Source organism: Rissa tridactyla, chromosome 3 (genome assembly GCF_028500815.1).
Source record: "Rissa tridactyla isolate bRisTri1 chromosome 3, bRisTri1.patW.cur.20221130, whole genome shotgun sequence".
NCBI classification, from domain to species: Eukaryota; Metazoa; Chordata; class Aves; order Charadriiformes; family Laridae; genus Rissa; species Rissa tridactyla.
This window is the reverse complement of record NC_071468.1, coordinates 32,881,250-32,903,003: the sequence shown is the minus strand read 5'-3', so window position 1 is coordinate 32,903,003 and position 21,754 is coordinate 32,881,250. Positions and strand designations below refer to the sequence as shown.

The 21,754-nt window shown below is 41.9% G+C and overlaps 1 protein-coding gene across 1 annotated transcript in view; it reads right to left on the bottom strand.

Moving 5' to 3' along the window:
• The window catches only part of MOCS1 (molybdenum cofactor synthesis 1), a 32,231-nt gene extending 19,140 nt beyond the window's left edge, over nucleotides 1–13,091 (bottom strand). The window contains 3 exon segments of the mRNA XM_054194999.1: nucleotides 3,887–4,054; nucleotides 4,704–4,836; nucleotides 12,934–13,091. Of these exon segments, the coding sequence (XP_054050974.1) occupies nucleotides 3,887–4,054; nucleotides 4,704–4,836; nucleotides 12,934–13,056 (424 nt within the window). The 5' untranslated portion in view covers nucleotides 13,057–13,091.
• Between the last annotated feature and the right edge of the window lie 8,663 nt (nucleotides 13,092–21,754).

Here is a 21,754-nt window from a genome sequence, read left to right as displayed (position 1 = left end):
GCATAGGACAAGCCAGGTCACACCAAAAATGCTGAAGTTTACAGCAGCGGCATTTTGCAACACGATTAGGAGCCCTGTAAAGACATTTGGAACCTGGGGCTGTAACGAAAGAGCAATCTTAACTAAGAACTAGATTTTTCTGGCCTTCACCTCTCAAAATCCTCCCCACTGACCAAGAATAACCTCTTCCTAGAGGACAAGTGCTACTGGCCCAAGTTTGATAAAAATTATTTAACACTAGCTACCACTAGCAGCCTAGTCTTTGTGAGAGCATAGGATACACACTATGGCCAGAGGACAGAGTAGGAACACCGCCACTTTTATTTACAGACTCAGAACACACAAACCTCCTAAAAAAAAAAAAAAAGGACTAGCTGCTATACAGGCTTCATTGCTAGAAACGTCAAATGCATAATGGCGTTGAATAAAGCCAAAGCCATGCTGCAGCCTAAAAGGGAAAAACTAAAAAAAGCAGCACCAGCTGATTAGGTCAGTTAGTGCAGGCAGCAGCTGCTATCAATGCATCAGACAGGACAAAATACAGGATGAGGCACTGGAAATACACTAATATGTGGAACCACCTGTAATAACAAATTGGATAGAAGCCAACTGTGAGAAATTAGAGATGGACAGTTAACATTAACGCCAACAGGTTAAAAAGAACAGATTAATACACTCTACCTCATTTGTGCAAGCTAAGAACAACAACATTTGCAGTTGCTTAGTTTCTTGACTTGTTGACCTCTAAATTCAAAAGGGATTAAAAAGATTTTGTAACTCACCTTGTACCCCTGTTAAGTCTGTTTGCTGACCTTTGGTCACTGCTTTAGCAACAATCATCACCAAAAGCAACAGATAAAACTATCAAGTAAAAAAGGAAACAGAACAGATGCTATAATTCAATAGCATGAAGCTAAAGGCTTGCATGTCAGGCTCAAGCCATCAGGTAAGCCCTTTTACATTTACTCTTTCCTTTAGGATCAGGAACATCTTGTAAAATAGACAAGTTTCTTACATATTCTCCTCCAATCGTTTCCTCAATTGTACTTCCCCTGATGTAAGTCCAGAAAAGGTATGTGTATCTCCTATTACATGAGTTAACAAGTCTGCCCTGCACCATTTCACTGTTGAAATGTGTATGTTGCTATAAAAAACTCATCCAACCGTCTGTCCCCTACCCCATGAAAAATTATTTTGTCAGTGGAGATGTGTACTTCTCAGACTATTAATAACAAGGAGCTATCACACAGTTTATATCCAGTGCTAATTTAAACTAAAGTATCCCAAAGGAGACTGATCCTATATTCTACTATCAGTTGGCTTCAGAAAAGTCTAAAACATGTTTTCGGCAGTCCCCAGGACATGATTTAGCTTTCAGCAAGTGTTAGTTGCAGAGTCATAGTTTATAGAATCATAGAACGGTTTGTGTTGGAAGGGACCTTAAAGATCATCTAGTTCCAACCCCCCTTGCATGGGCAGGGACACCTCCCACTAGACCAGGCTGCTCAAAGCCCCATCCAGCCTGGCCTTGAACACTTCCAGGGATGGGGCATCCACAACCTCCCTGGGTAACCTGTTCGAATGTGTATGTGAACACCTTAAAAGAAGGTTTGAAATAATCTAAAGAACTTGAGCAGGTCTCTGAATAACATACTCTCCTACAGTAGCTTCAAATCACATTTGTTCATTGAAAAAACAAAAAGGCTTGAGCATTAGAGACAGTAATAGTAATCCAGCATTAATATTTTTGAACTTTATTGGTATTTCACAGACCATTTATGCTTAAGAGAAAGGTTTGCTGAAAGCAAACCTAACTTGAATCTCAATCCTATTCAGCATCTGAGATATTGTAGCCAGCTTCTACAAACCATCTAGAAATCCAGATCAACTTCATCCCAGCCCAAACCAGTGCATTGTGCTAAAATGGCTTCAATAGAGGTGCCTAACTCAAATTCTGCAGAAAAAAATTTTGAGATTGTTTTCCCTTCAGTGAGTTTTCCTGCAGTTGTTACATGTGATCTACTTAACTTTGAGACTTTTGTCTTGATCCCAAAGTTGTGCACCATAAAGTAACACCAAAACCTGAGAAGATAAAAAGCGTTTACAGACTTAATTTGCTAATTTTCAATATGCCTTAGAAAAAAAAAAATCAGTCAGGCTAATACAAATTCATGACAGAATGAACTAATGCAACAGGACAATCATCTTAACATCCATTACCTTTACCCCAAGTTCACTACTATTGTCATCCATTAAAACGATCACTATGAATCTGTCAATGTTCATCTGTGAACAAGAACACTGGCAGAATAATGAAAGCCCAGTGGTTCAGAGATCGATCTCCATCCTTCCACCACAGAAATAAACCTTTGAGAATTCTATCACCACAGTAAAACACCAAAAAAAAATTAATCTTTCTATCCTTCCAATACCAATACTTCAGAATTGCAGCAATACGGTAATTATTTTGCAGTGATCTGGCTACTCAACTTTTACCCTTGGCATCAAAGTAGCTGTGTTGAGTACAAAAAGCCATCAGCTACTACAGATAAATCAAAAAAGGTGCAAGAAAGGAAAGAGAGTTCTGCATTGAACTGACGACATTGGCACGTAAATGATTTAAAATCAACAATGCTATATGCTGAACTCTAAAGCTAGGTTGTATTTTAAAATACAACCTATTCTATAAATCTGCTCCCCTTTTGGCTGGCGAAAGCCAGCTAAAAATACCTATTATTACTAGAAACGGATGTTTTCTTGAAAGAAAAAGGTCTCTTGAAAGGCATGTAGTGCTCTCAATCCTAAATAAAAAATAACCTATCGTACATGGGTAAAATGCCCTAGAGAATGGTATTCCAGAGTTCCAAAAAGATGAAGTTAGTGCAGTTTCAGGACTCCTTACAATCAAGGTTCAAGGAGACCCAAGCCAGCTCACTCTAGCCATACCTTTTACAGCTATAAACAGTTCAGTTCTACATGCTACACGGCTTTGCTGCTTCCTTTGGAAAAGGCCGTAAAGGTCTTCCAAATCCTGAACAAAATAGAGTGGGAGAAGAGACCTGCTGTTTTCTGCACTAAAAGCTCAGTGTATCACTAGGCAGTTACCCTACTTCTAAAGAACTTCATCTTCCATATTAACGTTTTCTTATGTTCAGTACTTCTAAGAGTATATGTGCAGAAACAGACAAGTTCAGATGCCTACAATCCACGAAAGTACACCCACCTACATAGCCTAATTTAATATATTGCCACTACACAAAGCTCTTGTAATGTCCATAACATACGAGGCTTTCGACAGGGGGGAAAAAAACCCCACCTGGCTCAAGAAAAAAAACCAAGCACAATCAGTCAACACAACAGCAATTGAAGGAGACAGACTTCTTCCATTGAAGTAACAGCCTTCATCAATAACTGTAAAAACATAGCCATTTACACCATTCCTTATTAAACAAAGATAAGCAAATGACATCTGTTGTCAAGGAAGCAAAAAAAAACAAACCACCACATCCCCCCAAAAATCCAAAAGAAAACCTGTTTTGTTTGTAAGCACATTATCAGCTTTTCCTCCACCGTGAGGAGTTGTTCACATCAATTCTTGATTTTTCACCCCAAGGCTGCATTATTGTAAACTATTATAGTAGATGTTGAATATGAAGACAATGCTAAGTTCAGCTGTTATAGCATGAAGTTCCATCCAAGCAGAAGAACAGAAATGGAAGTTTTCTGAAAGGAAGTATCCTGCACTTCACAATGTTGGGAAAAAGCACTGTCATTTCATGTATAATTATTCTTCAGGTTGTTGGATTATACTAGTAGATAGTTATAAGCAAGTTCTTGGATCAATATATAACAAGTTTGCAACACAGTGTACTTATTGGGAACTCACCCACAATATCAACCACATCAGGTCGGATAAGTGGCTCTCCTCCCGTCAGCCGGATCTTGTCCACACCTTCTTTCACAAACAGTCTAGCTAGACTGATTATCTCCTGAGCAGTAAGTAGCTCTGATTTAGGGGTCAACTGAACACCTTCTTCTGGCATACAATACTGACCTGAAACAAAGAATGCAGAAATACACGGGAAAAAATAACAAGCAGCAGTTAATATAATATTGATAGGAAAAATGCACCAAGTGCAACTTTCTTTAATGGATGTCAAATGACTCTGCTTTTCCAAAATACAGATAAGACCATACACCAAATCTTACAACCCATCTCCTGTTTTCCTTCAAAAGAAAACCTAAGACTGATTTGATTGGTCTCAAAATTACAGTGGATCCACTTTGAAGGAAAAGCTGATCTTATTTCTATCTAATCTGCACTCAAACAGAGCCACCAAACTGAACTGGCAAGTACTGGAACATTGCCACAAATTTTGCAGATGTAATTGTGGCAATACCTAGGTACGAACACTCATGCTTATCACACGCTTTGGCTATGGTATACAAACATCCACAAGCATCATCATTCAAACCACACCTGTCCCTCCCACCAGTCTCTGGCACATCCCTAAGGCTTGCTCCTGCTTCCCCATCCCCACAGCAACTCAGCCCCAAATCAGTCTTCGACTATCCTTAACCCTTACTTTGCGAAGACAAGAAACAGCACAGGGCCAACACAGCAGTAAGTACCCTAGCACAATTCTTGGCCTTTGCACTACTGGTGTATAAAAGCTTTCTGCAAGAAACAAGCAGACACTTACACCTGAGGTTGCATTTCTCAGTCAAAGAAATGCGCAGGTAGTTGTGCTGACGCCCAAAGCTGTCCGTCAAAAAAGCCGAGAAGGGCGCAGCATGTTCCAGTAGAAAGCGTCTTCCTCCTGAGCTTTGCAATTCCTGTAAGGAAAACAAGCATTTGAATAGTTATTCTCACTACCAACTTGTTGTTTAAATATTAACTTCGAACTCAAATGATAATTATTATTCCATTTTTCCCCACAGGGACAGCAGCACAAGAAAAAAACATGACTTGTCTTTATGGTCAAACCTGGCTGTTTAGTGATTATTTTTCACACCCTTCTTAATTCCACAGAACTGTACTACAATTTTCACTGTGCGTTTGAAGATATAGCCACAGGTGCTTCAGGCTTTTTGTGCAAATAGCAGGCAGCTTTTTTTTCAATTGTTCAATTCTCAATTTTTCTTCACTTTCCAGAATCAATGATCCAGGACCACCCAATCCCACTGCAGCCTCAAGATAAATGAAACCATATAGAAGGGTGCCTGCACTTCAGTACACGAGAACTAAAAGCTGATGAAACTCTGCATCTCTGCTTGTGTCCCCACCAACTTTCATATGCAAGATATAACATCCTGTTAATAGCAAAACCAAATTATTGGCGAGTACAATTATGTTTCATGATGTCTCCTTCAAGAATATTTCCAACAAGCTGTTCTTGTCCAAATCCATACAACAGAATACTTCCAAAAAGCTTGTCTCAGATAAAATATGATAAATAATAAAGGGCACAGTGGGACTGGAAGAGAAATGCATGATCTTGAACACTCCACCTGTTCAAGCCTGCATAAAAAGATTCATAATTTTAATAACATATTTATTAACTGTCATGAAATGAAGTGAATATTAAAAGTGATTTCTATTTACAATTTTGGGGTTTTTTAAAGCACAGTGTAATGTATTCTAGAACAACACAGTTTTCAGGAAGTACTGAGCATTTGCCCTCCAGAATGAGGGCTGATCACTTTAGGTGTTAAAAGAAATATGCCAAATTAGTAATTGTTACTGGAAACAAATACAGTTCAAGTTCATAGCAAGCATCTTTAAAACATCACTACTTTAAAACATCACTAACCAGAACAGTATTGGTTATAGCAAGGTCTAAACACAGGGAGTCCCACCGCCATTAGCTCATGACTTTCAAATTACCATGTTATATCTCTATTTTTCTACACCTATAAAACACAGCTGAAACCACTCTGCTACTTTTGGAAAATATTTCAATACCTTAAGTGAAACATGCAGTACCTGAACCAACTCTTATCACAATACTACAGAGAAGCAAAAGTTTACAAACATACTTTAATCAGCTGGTGGGCATTTGGTTCAGGCACTGCATGCAAACAACTTCACCCAGACCCTGTCAAGTGTGGTGCCTTTTCATCTACTGTATCACAATTAACATTTTATAGGAGGCCAATTTAATAACTCTGACAGAGGCCAGCTGCACAGCATCACAAAACAGAACAGAGAAAACAGAATCAAAATAATTTAAGGAACTACCCTCACTGTGTCCTTGTTAGTTAGCCACATACAGACACTTAATAGCCAGCTAAGAAAACCGGAAGAAAGCTAAAGGATTCCTGGACATACAGTGAACTTCATCTCCATTGAAAGAGCACATACAAAACCATTTCTGGATACATCAGGTTCCCAAAGCTAAAAAAAGTGAGGCGTGGGGTGGCATGGGGAAATCATCTGCAGAATTGTGCCTCAAGTCAAAATGGTGCTGGCTTGTCTTGGTAGCTGCAGCAGGCAAAGGATTAAAAAAAGTCTTCACTTAAATTTAAGATGCAGAATGAGGAACCGGACAAAATGACACATTAGCTAGTATTCAAACTGCTTAAATAAGCAAAAGTCAAGATTTCCATCTAGTGAAAAACAGACCTGTGAAATCTCCAGACACACTAAAATTGGCATGTATGGGACAATGCCAAGGGACTGGGCAGAAACACACAGAGCCGTGGCCATCATATCCCTGGCTCTGGTCATCACTAGTAACCACAGGAGTTAATCCTGCATGGTATTTCAAAACAGCCCTTGCAAGAAGTCTGGAAAACGGTCAGCTAAAATGTTAAAACAACCCAGGTACGCGTCCTCAAAACATTTTATTCTGAATGCATTTGTAAGAAAGATTTGGGGGTGGGTGGAAGACAGAGAGGACACCCTCAGTGACCAGATCAGCCAGACAGCAAAGGTTATCTGGGGAAAGGCCCAGCTTCAGCCATCAACAGCTGCAGCAATTTCAACTCCAGCTGTGCTAACACCACAGCTGCTGCTAAACTTATAAGCAGGAGCAGTCTTTCTTGGCAGCACGATCTTTCCACGAGCTTTTAAACAATCCACTACGCTTCTTGATCCAAACAGCCTCGTGGTTCGATAAGAAGGTCTCGGAGAACATCCCTGGCAGTGGAGGGTTAGAGAAGATACAGCAGACACAAAGTGGCTGCTTCAAAGCCCAGAGAGCATCTGTTTGCCCCTGATAAACACGCAGCAGTAGTTTCCATGTAATTGCTTTTCCGCCAGAAGAAAGCAATCTCTTTCAGTTTCTGTTTTGTAGGGTAGCCACAACAGCAGCAGGATAAGGGGCACAAGGCCAGCCCTCCCCAGGCCTGGCCTTCCCTGCCTGCAGCACCAAAGGTGGAAAGGTGGCCAGCCCTCTGCAGCCACAGGTGCTGCTCACGCTCACACTCCCTCTTCTCCAGCCTGCACAGGCAGGGCAAGTTGCCTGGTTTTTGATCCTCCCCGGAGAAACGCTCCTCCAGCCTGCACACCTCGGGTTGTTTGTGAGCTCTGCACAGCTTTAGTCTACCCCAAGAAATCCCAATTTGGGAGCTTGCCGTGTTAGAAATGCTGGCTCTGTTGCTCTTAGTGTGAGTTTCTCAGAATACAAGCACGGTGTAAGTCAAAGAGCTCACCTAAATATCCAGACTTCATTTCTGCTTCTTCCCAGTTAGAAAACTCAACCCTGAACAGACTAAATCTGAAAATATTTTAAATAATGCCAAACTCAGAAAAAACACAACACAGAAGTATTTTTTTCTTGAAAACTGGACTGCTTTCCAGCCTGGTGGGGTTTCTGACATTCTCTTTCCTATTATTTTGCAAAGGTGTTCACATTTGAGAGGGAAAGCACTCCCATGCTTATTAAAATTGTTTTAGCCCTTCTTGTAGGACCACTCCTCTCCTGTTTCTTTCTCAATAACTGATTTTTGCACCTTTTCAGGATCAGGCTTCCTTACCCACTGCACTTGAAGACAGAACAGTACAAACCTCCTGCCTCCCCATTAGAGTGGGCATTACGAGGATGGAAAGAAGTGAAGTAGTCCTCACTGACAGAAAGGAGGCAAGAGAGGGAGACTTTAATGACTGTATGTAATGGATGCCAAAACTGCATACTTTCAAGGACAATAATATGCTTAAAGTAATTTCCTGTTTTCAGGAAGGAGCCACCACTGGAGTGGGACGCAGGAGACAATGGTTCTGTTCCTGGTCTGACATCCACCTGTGCGGCTGTTAGAGGCAAGGAAGCTAAAGTAAGAGGACTTACTGCAGGAATAATATTGCCCTTCATTAATTACTCTGAAGTGAACTGTCAAGAAGCAGTATTAAAAGAACAGGCACTCAGCAAGCACTTGGTGTCAGTATACTTTAAAGCTCCTGTTGGAAGTAACTAACTCTTGCTCTCTTGCTGTAAAATAGTGGGTGTTGGGCTTGGGGAAAAGAAAAAAAAGTTTTCAGAGCGACTAGAGCTTCTTTCCATCAACTTCTTGTTGCGTACAGAGATGGGTTTGTCTGGGAGGGACGAATGACTGCAGGTGGAATTTTTAAGGTGTTAGTTCAGTTTCTATCCAGTCTGATGTCAGCAAGGAGGAATTAGGAAACACTCATGAGAAGTTCAGTAGCATCAGCTTGAGCTCCAGTGGGAGCAGATCCTGTATTACCAAAACTGCCACTGCACCCAGCACTGACTCATATTTTTATCAACAGAGAAGGCCAAACACAAGAGATGGAAACTCAGCTGTCTTCCTGGTAACTCAGGGCAAGGATGAAGCACTCTCTCAGGTAGTCGTGTAAGTAGAATTTTCTGAAGTAGAAGAAAATGGTGAGGTTGGACCTAGTCACTTGCAGCCTGTGTGAGAGCTATCAGAGCAGACAGAGAGCAAAAGCTGCTTGCTACAATTCCCAGGCTACAGGGAAAAGGTTATTCAGTTCCCTGCAGTTGGAAAAGATGAGTGGTTGTTGGTATTTTAATGTATGAATGCCCAATCACATAACTTTTTCACTCAAAAGGGATGGTTATAATCCCCAAGTCCCCACTCTCCTCTCTCTATAGTTGACAGAAGACACTTCTGCACATCGGAGGAGCATGTCCTGTCACACAGTGTGCTTCATCTGATCCATGAAAAAACAGTCTCACTCTCTGGGCTGTCAATCCCGTGTTCTATACTAGTGCTGAAAGAATGAGAGCTTAGATGACTGCACCTAGCAGCTATAGTTTGACAAGCTGTCAACCCTTCAGACCTGCCAATTCACCTGCGATTTCCAGGAGAACTCTTCTAACAACACAAAAAAAAATTGGAAGCTGTCACCAGGGGTATTAATAACCACCAGGAACACCACAAACTGACAGATACTGGAAAGGCTCAGTTAAACACAAGGGGGAAGAGAACAGAGCTCTTATCTATTTAGCAAGCTGAAGACTGAGTACTATACTTGCTCTATCCTTCCACCGTCATCTTATCCCCAGTGATATTTGTGCACTATGAATCAGTAATGCTTGCAAACACTTCTTCTGCACAGGCCTCAGGGACCACCACAACCTTATATGCATATGATGCTGTTCATGCTCCTGCACCCTCTGGCTCTTTCAGCTCCTGCAATCCTGTTGGGTTTGTGCAGCAGTGCTGCCGCCTCACTGTAGTGCCTAACGCTGCTGTGCCAGCATCACGGACACAACTCAGCAAAAGCTCTTCTGTTTTATGTCTCACCTTTAATACCTCAGTCTGTAGGGAAGCGGTGACATAGCGTCCTTGTTCAACCTGGAAATTAGACAACCACAGAGGCTGAAATGGGTCTAAATAGGCCAAGTGCCAGAATGAGGTCTGAGCTGAGAAGTCCAAGACAAATGTTTTTCTGAGGGCTCAGCAGCTGCTGCCCAACATTTGACCCCAAACAGCATGCTACAGTTCTGGTTGCTGGCACAGACAGCACTGCTGAAGGACTTTGACCAGCTACCCACAAAATGGAGCTCCAGGACACAGAGAGTTTCAGACATGACTGGCCAAGAATAAGGGCCATACAAGGTCTTTCTGGACAAGCTGGGCTCTCCCTTTTATCCCAGTGGCGAAGACTTCATTGAGGCCACAGAAAGTTTCAGCTGGTTATGTTTGAATTACAGCATCTACATGGACAGATGGAGGAAGCTGAAATAAAACTTTGTATCAGGATGCGGAAGACCTTTACTGTAAATGATACATCTACAGCAGGATAAAATTAAAAAAAAAATAAAAAAATGCTCATTTCCTCAATGTTATTGCTCTCAAGCCTCACTATCTTAAGAGTCCTCTCACAGACTTCCTTTGTTTCAAAGAGCTGGGGGTTTGCATGTAAACTTCCAGCTTACAATAAAATAAAATAAGAAGTGCAAATTACTTTTCCTATTGTACTGGAAAAACACAGTTTTGTAGTGGAAATATGTAATCCTATATGATTTTTTTTAAAATCAAGAATATAATTTGGACATGTATCATCATGTGTACAAGATGGCATCAGACTTTGCTTTGTGAACTGTGAATTTGTCAAGAAATGCTTGTACAGGACCAAGCAACCATGAAAACGTTGCTTTCAGAGTGCTTGTTGCTACCTGCCCCTACCTAGTCTTAGAAAAAGGGCCTCCACCCTGCGCACATCTCTGAGACTGATAACTGTATCTTAAATACTAAGATACAAACAAAAGGCTCAAACAGGTGGACTAACCAGTCCAATAATAAGCCAATCAAGTTCTGGGTTTTATTTCTAAACAATTTAAGATCAGCTTCCCACGTATATTTGACTTCACCTCCAAAATGGACATGCCTCAGATTTGCCCAGTCAGGTTATCTGGTCAATATAATTTCATTTCTATAAATACATTAATTTTCACCACATATTTCACATAGAGAACATTATAAGGACTTGATGGACATCCAAAACGTGAACAAAAGCTATTAAGTGTTTCTGCTGAAGGGAGCCCCTTACCAAGCATTCATAGACAGTATTATGACAGAGCGCAAATGCAGGATACAGAATGGGTAGCATCCACACAGACATTCTCCAACTGTCTCAAAAACCAGCATGTAGGAACAGGCTAAAAATGCCATAAGTTGGACATAAGTTCACTACACAATTCCAACACAGCAGCTGTACCGACCCCACTGTTTGTCACCTAACCCAAAGAGTTACAACGGATGGCCTTGGACACAGACTTTTAGTCGTCTCCTGAAGCTCCCGAGTTACAGAGTTCTTCCTTCCACATCTGGAACAACTGTTTTAAAAGGGGATGAAATACAGAGTCTAGTGCTCTCTTCTCCCCTTTGCACCCCCCACACCCAACTGAAATATCATGAAACTAAACAGAACCCATGAATATTTTCAGATCCAACCTAGAAGACAGTCAAGCAGTTTTCACAATTGTTTTGAATGTTTGAACATCCTGTAATCTGAAAGCACGTTTCACTGTCCCCTATAGCTGTAATGCTAATTGCTCCTCTCTACAGATGAATCCCAGGAGAGACCGAGAACAGAAAGCAGCAATGAGTATATTATCACTGCATATTTGCTAAGTTTGCACTGTCTTTGCTTTTGCATTAGCTTGCTTCTCAGGCCCTGCCGGGTATCAGCCAGAGCCCCAGCACACTTGTCACAGTTACTATGCCACATGCACAAATCACCCATCCCACTCTTCCAACCACTGTGGCTTTCGTCCCCTAAGGGAATAGGGTTTTCAGAGATGGATGGTGTAATCAAGCTCTCTCAAAAGTATTCCTGAATGTACGTTAGAACTACTCTATTTACAGAAAGTAGTTAAAAGTAATTCTGATCAGAATTTATCAAAAAGTACATGGTTGGGGGGGGGGTGTGGGGTGTGGGGAGAAACTTAATGACTTTTCTAGATTCGCAAGCCAAGTAAGGATTCAATAAAGCAAAGCATAAATCTATTTGACTTTCTGTAAGTAAGTAAGTGGTCGTGAATGCATTCAATTCTGGCAACACAAAAACCGTCACTACTAGCTTTAGCTTAGTTCCTGCTTGTTAAAGCCAGCCATGCATTTGCAAGTTAATCGATAAATCATGTCCCAGCTGGGATTACTCTTCATGTCATGCCCTATTTCTGATAGGCAGTTGCAGAACCTTTGCCTTTCTGTGCAGCTTTTTCTCCTGCATTTGGACACCAAGAGACCGAATCCACCTGGGGGATGGAAAGTTAAACAAGGAGGACCTAGATCTGGAGAACACCTGTGTTAATTTCATGCCAGTGCCGGAACAAAACAGGTTCACTGCAAAGGTCACGTGACCATCGGGAGCACAACCACCGAAAGCTGCCAAAACCACCTGATTTTGATCTAGGCAGATGAAATGCCGCTGTGTAATCTCTCTTTTGACCGGGAAGGAACACAGAACTGGTTCAGTCCAAGAGACCGAACCTCCTACTTACTTTCAAACTAAAGGTGACAGTTCAATAAAGTAATGACACAGAATTATATTATGCGTTTTGCTGACTCCCCTCCACACACACACCATCAAGTCACGTTGGCCCTACAAATTACCTACCGCTCTGGGACAGGTCGCAAAATTAAGTATTTCTATCAGAAAGCAGGAGGCAGTTTCGCTTCCCCTCCCCGCCCGCTCCCCCCCATCCCGCCCTCGGCTGCATGCCGAACCCCTGCGCTGCAGGCGATCCCGGCAGGGGAACCCCCCCGGGCCAAGCCTGGCTCACCACGGCCACCCCTCCACAAACTACCTCTCCTTAATTTCAAGAGCAAGGCACCGGCCCGGAACTCAAAACCCCACACACGACCTCCGGCGGCCGCACGCCCCCCAAGCCGCGTCCCCTGCCCCTCACCCCCCGCCGGCCCCAAACCCTCCACTCGTCCGGCCTCGCCTGGCAGCCCTCCCCCCGGCCGGTCCCCTCAGCGCCCCCCGCCCCAGCTCACCTGAGCCGCGGCAGAGGGAGCCCTCACCGGCGCCCCGGAGCTGCAGGAGCGGCCCGGGGCTGCCCCGACCGCCCCACGCAGGAGCGCAGAGCCGCCGCGCCGCCCCCAGCCCGCCGCCGCCATGGGACCCGCCGGCCCCTGACACGCGGGGGGCTGCAGCGCCGCCGCCGCCAACCTCGCACCGTCACGCCGGGGGAGGCGGGGAGGCAGCCAATCAGAGCGGCCGCAGGTGCGGCTGTGCACGGCGGGAGTTGTAGTCCGCTCTCCTCAGGCGGGAGAGCGGGAGCCGCGGTCACCCGCGGCCCGCAGGTCGCCTCGCCAGCGGCGCGCCCTCATGGGGCAGGGGCTCTGGGCAGCTCCTGCGAGCCTCGCGTCCCTCAGCAGCAAGGGGGAAAGCTGCGCTGTCAGACTTTGTGGTCTGCTTTCCCCCACCCTTGCCTCGGCCCTCTGAAAGCCAGGTGTAGAGCCCGAGGCCTGCAGGCCGGCCGTGGCACCCAGCTGCCTTCGAGGGAAATGTGGGCCCTGAAGGACTCACACACGGGGTACGTGGCCTGTCAGGGATGGGCAGAGGTGCAGGAAACACGGTTATCCTCAGCTGGCAAACATTTCTGGTGGAAACGACAACTTCAACTTCAGTCTTGCCCCAGTTTCCAGTAAAATCTGTAAAACGTCAGATGATGGACATAGGAGCTAAATGGGTCATAATGGGCCTTATGGGGCAAAATAAAACAATATTTCAGTTTTCCAGCCTAATATACTTTGCCCTGCACTCCCAGTGTTTCACATACAATGGGCCTTATGGCAAAACATCTGGTGGCCCACCCACTGTCCACCTCCCTGTGGGCAATGGGTCTGCAAAGCATGGTTGCCTGTTGCTGAGCTGAATTTGAGGCACTTGTTCTGAACCCATTTCACACATGAAAGGAGCCTTGGGTGCCCAAAGGTTCCCTGGATCCCGTTCCCCGAATCATGTCAGCTACTCTTCCAAAAGACACGTGTTTCACTAAATGACTTTTATTGCTCTTAGCCTTGGAACTGTGCAGCTGTTGTATTGCTGTAGCTGATAGGAGTAAAACCTTTATACATCCTGCTGCTTCTATGATAACTCTTCCAGTTAAAATAATTTTGTTTTCTCTTACCAAATTGCTGTGTCAGGGGTATTTGCATTTGCAACTAATGGTTGCAAAACCATTAATGATACTTTGCACAGTCTTAATCCTTTAGTGTTTGACTTGTGCAGTACTTCTTGATGTGTGAGTAACTGGGCCTTATAATTGCTTGTAACCGGGCCTTATAATTGCTTGTGTCAGCCATTATTTCAAGACATAGTTAAATGTGTTGGTACAGATTCAAATGTTAAGTCAGGCTATACTTAAATCTTTGCTCTGTAGCAAAACACATTCTACTGTCCAATTCAGTCTTAAGCATTTAGACTTTAGACTTTATTCAGTCTTTAGGCTGGACAGAAACTAACAGGAAAAATTAATTGCCCTTTTTTTTTTTCTCTCCCCAAAGCTGAAGCCGTTTGAAAAGAAATACAGACTTGAATGACCTGTGATGTGGCCAAATATCTGTTCTGAAACCACGCTCATAAATATGATGTCAAGGTAACACATACACAGATCAAAACAATAGAGAAGATAACAAGGCAAAATATTGTTTTTAATTACAGTTTTCAAAGGTTGCAGAAGCAAACTTGATGTTTACATTTACAGTAGCTTTATAAACCGTCACTTTTCCCTGTAGAACTGGAATAACTGTAATTAAAGGATTTCCTAAATGTGATTGAACAGCAAGTGATAATGAAGGCTGAAATACAGAAAGCATTTTAGCTTCATGTTGAATGTAGTAATTGTTCAATTCAGTGAACCTTTCAATTGCAAAAAAAGTTTAATTTGATATAAAGTGAATAAAGATCAAAATTTGTTACAACCTCAGGAAGAGAAAAAAAATACCATTTGCTTAATCAGCATTAAGAAAAATGTGCAGGATCGCTATTGTCTTTATCCAGTAAATGTTCTTACCTACAGTGAAGCGTCTGGCTCCTTGGTTCTATAGTTATTTTACTTTAAAACTATGTTAAGCTTGACTTACATCTGTAATCCAGTTGAATATGGCGGGGCTGAGCATATCAGGAAAGTTAAGAAATGAAGTGTCTTTGCATACTTGAAGCCTTGTATTTTTCCAGTTTTATCAGTTTGTACAAATATAGGCATATCTTATTAAATCAGCATAAAATCAGCTTTTACACCTCCAAAGGCAACCTCTTCCTCTCAGAAGTAGCTACTGCTGGTTGGCAGAAACACTTTCTCAGAATTAAATGAAACCATAAAATAAATGTATTGGAATAAGAGGATCTGCATAAGAGATGATTCTGTTTTAACTTTACTGAGATACAGTCATGTCATGTCATGTCATGTCATGTCATGTCATGTCATGTCATGTCATGTGTGACAGATCATGAAGATTTTTTGCAGATCTGAGACAGAAGCTGGAGGCTTGATTTCTTTGCTTTTCTCAGCAGCTATCTGAAGAACTAATATTCGATAAAGAATTAACGGTTTGAGGTTTGTATATTTAGGCCAAGATGCCGCACAATGTCGCACACTTGCATTGTAACTGAAGTTGTGTGTGATATTCTACCATGGCAAAATAATACCTATCTACATCTTGCTGCAGAGACCACTGTCACTGTAGTGAAGTTCAAGACAATTACTCAAGGCAACTTTAAGATCCACAGAAACTCTTGCCATTGGTCTTTCAGTTGTCTTCTAGACATTATGCAGACATTCACTTGTGTTTGGCACAGGGTAATTCTGTAGTCCAAATTCTAAAGAAAGAAATTTCCCGCCCTTCCTGCTGCTGCCTTCCTTTCTGACTTAGAGGGAGCCTAGGTTATCCATGTCTTATTTAGCTGTTTATTTGTTTCAAGGTTTTGCTGAATTCATCCTTAACGCCTTACAGGTCTCATTCAGCACTCTCACACATTCAGAGATTAGCTAGCTTTCCTCAAGAGGCACTGTGCTGTGCCGTTCATAAAAGTCTGTGTGCCTGCCAAGGGGCATTACACCCACATAGGCAACTGAAGGGCAGAGTCCAGTCCATGTACCAACATCCTGTGGGAGCCCATCCCAGAACAATACAAAAATGCAAAGTGCTGGACTACTTCCAGTGCTATTCATGCGTCAAGTAAGCAGTGAACAAAGTTTTAAAGATATGTTAATAATGAAATAATAACAATAATAATTAAAAAGTCTCAGTAGAGAGCACAGCATGTGAGCCTGATGGATCTGCCACACTGAATCACGATTGCCTCATTGTCCAAACTAGGGATCCATTAAGAGTTTCTCAACATCTTTCTGAAACTTTGGACTACATGCCTGAACAAAAAACAGGGCAAAGTGCAAGACCTGATCTTGTCCTCACGTGGGGCTGGAACTCAGCCAGGGCTTGTGTTGGGACTGCAGTTAGGGAAGACTGCGGGAATGCGTGGTCTAGTGCAAGACAAGGGAAAGCCTTCATGTCCAGCTTCCTGCAAAGTGAGCATGAAATAACTGTTAGACTTTGCAAAGACACACCGATTGTTTTGTCTTATTTCTTGCAAGAGCAGGACATCTTCCCTCTCTGCTTTTGTTACTAGTGAGCAACATAGGTACCCCTTTAAAGAAACTACCATGGGGATAGACATTCACTGTTAAACTTCAGGGTATGTGTGAGGTACAAATGACTAGCTTAGGACATCTCGCATTTGCTCATGAGCGACGCAGCATTTTTCAGTTCAAAGCACACCACCGAATAATTATTCTTATCTACATTTGAGAAATCCTAGGGAGCTGATACAGCAGAGACTTCTGTTATAGTTTGCTTTCTTCATTAGAAAAATGGCATGAGAGCCTTCCTGGTGTTTCTTCCTGATAGCTGGCACAAAATAACTTCCACAGTTCTCTAGGACAGACTACTCCCATGGAATTAAAAAGCATGTGTCAAAAAAACACAGAGTTACAAATAGGGATTTTTTAAATACCCATGCCAAGGCTGCCACAAAACCAACAGCCTCTCACAGACGCAGAAGAAATCAGAACAAGACCAGTCATTGTAATCAAATTGGTCTGAAAATCATTGGCATGGGACTATCCATGCTGGTTAGAAAATAGATGTCAATGCTGTTTTCTCCTATCCCTCCTTACCTTCTGTGTGCTGGAGAAACCCTCTCCTCCCTCATATTATTACGCTTCTCCTTTACTATATTTTCTTTGTTGTTGTCCAGTTTTTCTGTTCACAACAATGAGACAAGAAAAAATGTTTGTTTAACGTTACGAAACTCACAGTGATGAAATTTTTGGCATTCTCTATTTGAGCACTATCTAGCAGTATCTAAAGTAATGGGCTGTAGAACACGAGGGAATCCAACTGATCCTTCACTTTAAAGCTAAATCTACTTTTACTCTTTCATACTTTTGCAGAGCCACACTACAGAAAGGGAATTAAGAAATGCATAAAAAACAGAAGTTGATATAAGTAGAAACGGGGAAAAAAGGAAGGAGGAAAAGAAGGGAAGGAAGAGTAGGAAGGGTGAAAAGGAGGAAGGAAAGGAGGAACAAAGGAGGGAAAAAGAGTTTTACTGTGAGCTTGACCTTATCATTTATGTATGGCAATACCCCTCTCTCTTGGCTTCCTTCCTTTATATGAAATATCATCATCACATCTTCAGCATTACACAATTGAGGAACCATAGCACTTTGTGCCCTCCTGGTTTTTCATCTAGAAGTTCTGTGCAGGACAGCTGCTGAGCTTTTGTTTATCTGGAGCAAGATTGCACAGTTCCACCCTTTACGCAACGTTCCTGGTAAACAGGCTGTTTATGGGCTGACCACAACAACTTTGCTGGACTGACTGGGTGTGTATCATGTTTAATTCCTGAGACCTGTGAGAAGAATGAACATAGTGACACAGAACAACCCCATTTAGTAAGGTCAACTCAGACATAACCAAAGGAAAGTTTAGACAAAGTTGTACATTGTCGCAGCTTAACTCCCTTAACTTTTTCTGCCCCAGGCAGCTCCAGTTGTAGGTTGGAGGTTAACCTGTCAGCGTGCCTACATTTTTTTATAGTTGACTGAATTCAAGGACATGATAAAAGGAGGTACCTGAGTGTTGGAAAAAACCCAAGAGACTGCTTTTTCCTTTCCTACAGATGACCTGGACTACGGATGCCCTCCCCTCTCTTCCCATGATCAGCTCCCTTCCCTCATTTCCATGTTAAAGAAATCCTGCTTAACTTTACAGAGTGAAGCTAAATGTATTGGTGATATGCGATGGTACCTTATGTGTCAGCACCACTGACACACCAGGCATACGGCACTTGGTCAGTGGGATGATTGTCAGGCCTAAGAATTCAGCTGTATTTTGGACAAAACAAATCATGATCTCCCTTTTCTCTCGAAGTGCGGATCCAGATTCTTGGTCTTCATCTATTCTAAGATAAGGAATTATGCCTTCCCTGCTCCAAGAGAAATGTATTGGTCTTCAAGTGGGGAGAAAAGAAATAAACTCCAACACTCTCTTGTAGTCCCTATATTTACAACAGCAATTTATTTAAACAGCTGGACATATGATCTTATTAAATTTTATGAGTATTTCCCATTTAATTTGCTTTGAAGCAAGAAATTTCACCCATAACACAAAAACCCTTCTCCTCATCCCAACAAAACAATAAGCAGGATCACGGACCTTAAAGACTTTGTCCGTGGAAGAGTTTGATGTGACTTGGATATCGATTAAGTTCTGTCAAGGCTCTAAAGTATACCTGTCTTGTCCCTTTCAAAACTAGGTGGTAGTGTTTAGCTGAGTTCTTAGTCTACCTAGGGTAAGATTTATTTTCTGCTTATTTCTTGGCTTATTTTGCTGAAACGAGCCAACTTCCAGTCTGTTAAGCGTCCCATCAAGATAAGTGAAACAGTAATAAACAGCACTCTGAGAAAGTTAATTTGTATCCAAAGAGCTTTATCAAATTAGAAAGTCACAAGGCAGAAAATGGAACAAAATAAAATAAAACAAAATAATAAAACCATCACGGCATCTTTGTGGGCTCTTGGCATTTTTGTTTTGTAGAAGCTTATATCAAAGACTATATTTTTTCAGATACTGTTAAGTCACTTCCAGATTTAGCATCCCACAGATATTTCTCTCTGTCATTTCAGAACCCCTAGGCACTTCAGTTCCGTTCAGTTCTTGCAAATCACAATAAAGATTTGTGATCAAGCAAACTGAATGTCAGTGAATATTTCCCTCTTCACATCTTTGGCTATCATCTTGTAAAACAAAGACAGAAAGGAGCTCTTTGCGGATTCACTCTGTTCTCTCATCTCCTCTTCCCAATGTTTTCTATATTGCCAATTTCTAAGCTGCATTTCCAAAAAAGCTGAAAATGTGACAATGCCTTGGAAGAACTTTATTTTAGTTTTTGGACTGAGGATCATTACTTTGTTGTGCATTGTTTAGTCACTTAGGTGATGGAAAAGTGGGCCTGAGATGCTATCTTTAGAGAAGAGAATCCTGCTCTCCTGGTTCCTGCCACTCACCTTCACATCAATGATTACAAATAGCCTGTAAGGTAACAGAGAATGAAGCCCTTGAGAGGCAGCTGTCTGAACAATGGCACTCAATCTAACCTCAGAGAAGCCATCAGGCTGGAGGTTTCAAAGGTTATGACAACTGCCTGCTACATTTGAGAGGTCATAGGCTTTATTTTCTGTAGTAGCTGCTCTTCTAAAGCTTTTCACTCACTACAGTGGTAATTGCTCAGACCTTGTGACTGGCTAACCACTGGGCCTCTGAAGTACATTGTTGTGGGAAAATGAGAATGGGTTATTTGTTTCACGGGAAAAAGGCATGTAGGACAATCTTTTGGCCTTGTGTTTCCTTGTGGATAGTGATGTATTCATTAGGATCCTAGCCTTGGAAATCTGGTCTCCTGACCCAGTTATTTCAACTTCAAATGCTGTGGGTGTAAAGAAAATTAATTATAAAACACAAAAGTGGAACAAGCTGGTTTGATGCTGACCTGGATGGGCTCCTGTTTTCTGGAAATTCTTTCCATCTTACCCAGTGGAACGCATTTACTTTTTTTCTTTTTAATTTTTCCGTTTTTTTTTCTAAGCTTGGAAATTAGAGTCAAGGGTTCTTTTGTGTTGCTGCTGTTTACCAGTTTGCTTCTTCCTCTAACAGAAGAGAATAACTTTATCTTGATGAAATCTTCCTGTTCCAAAAGGCATCCAACAACAGTTGGCAGTACCAGCCTGTCAGTATGCATCTTGGTGTTGTGCAAGTGCGTCATCTCCACACGCAGCACTCGTGATGCCCATGAGGAAGGCTGAGCACCTTGGTTAAACACAGAATGGCAGAAAATGGAGAGAAAAAGGATGAAACAAGGACGTAGCAGAGAAGTGGGACTGAGATATCTGATTTTAGTATTTACTGTAAATTTCAGATATAGCTGGAAATGACACATACAATCAAGAAGCCAAGAGCTAAACACTCTTAAAACCTGCATGACCTTAAGTTTCTAGAATGATTTTGTACCTTATCAGTTATACAGTATAATTGTTCCATTAAACTTCCAGTGTGTTTTAACAAAAGATTGTTTTCTCCACATAACTGCAGCTGTCTCTGCAGTGCAACATAGTACCTTCTGAAAAACAGTGAGAGTATTTAAGACAGGAAGAGAATAGGTGAAAGAAATACCATCAGTCCCAAGGTAGAGAGGGAAACAGATGAAATTACTGCTGTGTAATTTTGGATGTCCACTCTTGGGAATCAATACCCTGTTGGATAACAGTATTCCCCTTTATTTTCTTTTTGTCTACGCCTGCCAAAGTTTAGTAACAGAATTATAGGGAATTCCCCTCCACAGCCAATCACGATGTTAAAGTTGTAAAATCAAGTATACAGGGACAAAACAAATAGCCCTAGTTTTGGCATCCATCTCTGCACACTCCTAATTCTTTCCCTTACATATATGTCTTTTTCAATGTTTATTTGCCTTATCTTTCCCATTCTCTTAAATTCCTCTCTGAACTTCTGCATGCTTGTCCTACTGTCCATCTCCTTCTTTAGCCTCCTTATTTCTAGTCCCTTCTCCTTTAAATTCGTTGCCTCCCATCTGCTTGTTTTGCACCTGAGATGGGGGAATGAGAGAAATGTGTTTCCACATGAGAATCTATTAGTGAGCAGAAATAGATACAGTTACAGAAAAAAAAAAAAAAACAACAAAAAAACCCACTGCAAATATTCCCAGGACAGCTTTGCTGTCTGAAAGGTCAGATGCTCATGTATGTCATTGGTTAGGACCTCTGATTGCAATCTTGAGATGTCCTGCTACTGTTGCCTGAACAAGTGATGTCTCTTCTGACTGCATTTTTATCTTGCGTACAAACCCTCTGGCAACAGGGATAATTTATAACCTCATTACCTGTAATTTCAGAAGGCTGCACGTGGAACATTAATTCCAGTCTGTAAATGATTTAACTCTCTCTGTATCTTTCTTTGGCTAGAACATGTACACCAGTCCCAATGACAGTTAATTATGTAGCAACAAGGACTGGTAACTAAACAAAATATCTTCCTTCCTGGTTCCCTTCTTCCCCCTCAGTTTTCTAAGGAACATAAATCTAATCATTCCAATCAAATCCTCACATTTCATTATAGTAACCTAATTTATTTTACCTTCACTCACTTGTACGACCTTTGTTATACACTTTGTCTTTGGCAAAGTTATAGACAGTCAGAAACCTACATAGTTCAGACAATCAGAAACCTACAT